This window comes from Littorina saxatilis, linkage group LG14, assembly GCF_037325665.1.
Source record: "Littorina saxatilis isolate snail1 linkage group LG14, US_GU_Lsax_2.0, whole genome shotgun sequence".
Lineage (NCBI taxonomy): Eukaryota > Metazoa > Mollusca > Gastropoda > Littorinimorpha > Littorinidae > Littorina > Littorina saxatilis.
This window is the reverse complement of record NC_090258.1, coordinates 37,813,363-37,816,284: the sequence shown is the minus strand read 5'-3', so window position 1 is coordinate 37,816,284 and position 2,922 is coordinate 37,813,363. Positions and strand designations below refer to the sequence as shown.

Sequence of the window (2,922 nt, the reverse complement as noted above, 5' to 3'; positions counted from 1 at the left end):
CTCTCTTTGTTTTAACTTTCTGAGCGTGTTTTTAATCCAAACATATCATATCTATATGTTTTTGGAATCAGGAACCGACAAGGAATACGATGAAAGTGTTTTTAAATTGATTTCGACAATTTAATTTTGATAATAATTTTTATATATTTAATTTTCAGAGCTTGTTTTTAATCCGAATATAACATATTTATATGTTTTTGGAATCAGCAAATGATGGAAAATAAGATAAACGTAAATTTGGATCGTTTTATAAATTTTTAATTTTTTTTACAATTTTCAGATTTTTAATGACCAAAGTCATTAACTAATTTTTAAGCCACCAAACTGAAATGCAATACCGAAGTCCGGGCTTCGTCGAAGATTACTTGACCAAAATTTCAACCAATTTGGTTGAAAAATGAGGGCGTGACAGTGCCGCCTCAACTTTCACGAAAAGCCGGATATGACGTCATCAAAGACATTTATCAAAAAAATGAAAAAAACGTTCGGGGATTTCATACCCAGGAACTCTCATGTCAAATTTCATAAAGATCGGTCCAGTAGTTTAGTCTGAATCGCTCTACACACACACACACACAGACAGACACACACACACACACACACACACACACACGCACATACACCACGACCCTCGTTTCGATTCCCCCTCGATGTTAAAATATTTAGTCAAAACTTGACTAAATATAAAAAGAGCATAGACAGCAAGAGTGAAATGGGGATCAGAAACTGAGGCGTAGAACCAGAATCGGTACACAGAGACAGACATGAACACAGAGACTGAGGCTGAGAAACAGAGTCAGGAAACAGAGAGAGGAAAGAGTCAAGAGGACAAGATGCAGAGACAGAGATCGAGGGAGAATGTCATACTGTTGGTAAGAAAAAGAAACCCTCAGTCATCCAGTGCCAAACGCAGGCGTGCCCAGAAAGACTGCCTGGCGTCCTGCCCGTCCTCCCACTCAATGTAGGTGGTAGTCTGCAGCACTGCCAACATGGCGCCCGTCATGTCACGTGACGGCGTCTCCCGCAGCTCCACCAGCACCATGACGTCATCACGCTCCATGACGTTGACCTGACAGTACTTGAGCTCAAACTGACACCACTCGCTGCGAGCAAAGTGCGGCGAGAAGACCAGCAGAACTCGCTCGCTGTCCCTGACGCAGTCGGAGATGTTGTCCACGATGTGTTTTCCCAGCACAAAGTCCCGTTGATGGATACAGAGTCTCAGCCCCCACTCCCTTTCCAACACAGGCAGTAACTCTCGCTGCACCCAGGCCACATCTTCAGCGGCATATGCGACGAACACGTCATAACGGTATCGGCGCCCTGCATGACGTCTGTCTCGGCGACTCCCTCGGCAAGCCTCGTAGAGCCAGAGACGCATGCGCCAGCGGAAGCGGAAAGCGATGACAAAGAGGAGCAGGAAGGACAAAAGGACACACGTGACGGCGATGGTGAAGGAGGCAGCGTCAGATCCCAACAGGCACGCCTGCAATCATCGACATTTGCTGTAGTCCGTTTTGCAGGGAGACCAAACAGCAAACATGGACGCACTCAAAACACAAGAGTGACCAAGACTTTCTAGCATTTTTGGGACACACCTATTGCACTACAAAAGAATGTTTCTGCAAACGAACACGGCATCTTCTACACTTCAAATACAAGTATCGCTTATGTCTTTGGTATTTTCTGTAACTTACTTCTGTATCTCTGGGATAATCCCTGTCCCTTTTCTGTCTGACTGTTATCTTATCTTATCTTATCTTATCTTATCTTATCTCAGTACGTGCAACACACTTTGCTATGTCACGCTATATCTCTGGTTAGCGCTCTAAAAGCGTGGAGGATATCACTGTCAAACTTTGCCTGTTACAGTGTTAATCGTGATTTCCTTCCCACCTGCTTGTTCAGCACGAAGTCCAGCAGCCCGACGTTTGGGACATTGGCACACATGTATTGGTCACGGTCACGAAACGTGTGTGGGGATGATTCTATCCAGTGTTTAAACCACAAAATGTCACAAGTACATTGGTATGGGTTGCTGTGGAGTCCTAACACTCTCAGTCTGCAAAACACAAATAGTAGGTCTCTAAATATGAGCAAACCATCTAGTCTCAGCAAACAAACTGAGACTTTTACTCAATCTTATTCTAACGATTATACTTACCATGCCTTATAAACTCCGGGGACACAATAATGTATTGATTGAACATTGGATTTCCCTTCTTTGAGTCATGTGACGTCAGAGGCCTACAATATACGTTATTTGTATTTTTGATCAAAATATTATATTTTACACAGATCGAGACAGACAGTGTTCCCTCGAGACCGCGCTAGCGATCGAGGTGAACAATGACTGTCGAGATCTGTGTAAAATGTCATATTTTGGTCAAAAATACAAATAACATTTCATGTATCGATCGATTCTGGATAGAATTCCTTTTAGTTTTAACGATTGAACGCACACAAACATGCACTATTTTGTAGTCTCGGCTGGCCGCCTAAATATGAATTTTTGTCGACCTCTGACGTCACATGGTCCAAAGAAGGGAAATCCAATGTAACATTATGTTCAATCGATACATTATGAGTTATTTCTGATATGCTGACTGTTAGCAAATGATAACAGACATGTCGAGAAAAAAGATATCAAGCATGAGCCTTTTAGGCGAATGCTGATATCGTTCGTGAGACATGTTTGTTATCATTTGCTAACAGTCAGCATATTAGAAATAACGGTTTTATTACCGTTTAATTCGACCAAAAGAAATTTCGAAGCCACCCCGCGAATTAGACAGAACAGCCGCAATGGGAACTTGAGCGCTCCTACCTGAATATGCCTGTCAGTCAAAGAATTCTCGTGACCTAGGTCAGCCAATCAGAGTAACACACCTGACGTGATGAATATTCACAGGTCAAATGCGT

At 42.7% G+C, this 2,922-nt stretch overlaps 1 protein-coding gene across 1 annotated transcript; it reads right to left on the bottom strand.

The window, feature by feature from the left end:
* Nucleotides 1-720: 720 nt before the first annotated feature.
* LOC138947712 (toll-like receptor 2 type-2) lies at nt 721-2,190 on the bottom strand. Its single transcript, XM_070319252.1, has 2 exons — nt 1,897-2,190; nt 721-1,486 (listed from the first exon to the last, which is right to left on the bottom strand). Exons 1-2 carry the CDS (start codon nt 1,948-1,950, stop codon nt 890-892), a joined length of 651 nt encoding a protein of 216 aa, XP_070175353.1. The 5' UTR covers nt 1,951-2,190; the 3' UTR covers nt 721-889.
* Between the last annotated feature and the right edge of the window lie 732 nt (nt 2,191-2,922).

Bases quoted from the DNA above. Each gene is read 5' to 3' on its own strand.
- LOC138947712 (XM_070319252.1), bottom strand. From the start codon at position 1,950: ATGTGTGCCAATGTCCCAAACGTCGGGCTGCTGGACTTCGTGCTGAAC. The intron at 1,487-1,896 runs GTGGGAAGGAAA...CGATGATTGCAG, and splicing joins ACTTCGTGCTGAACAAGCAG to GCGTGCCTGTTGGGATCTGA.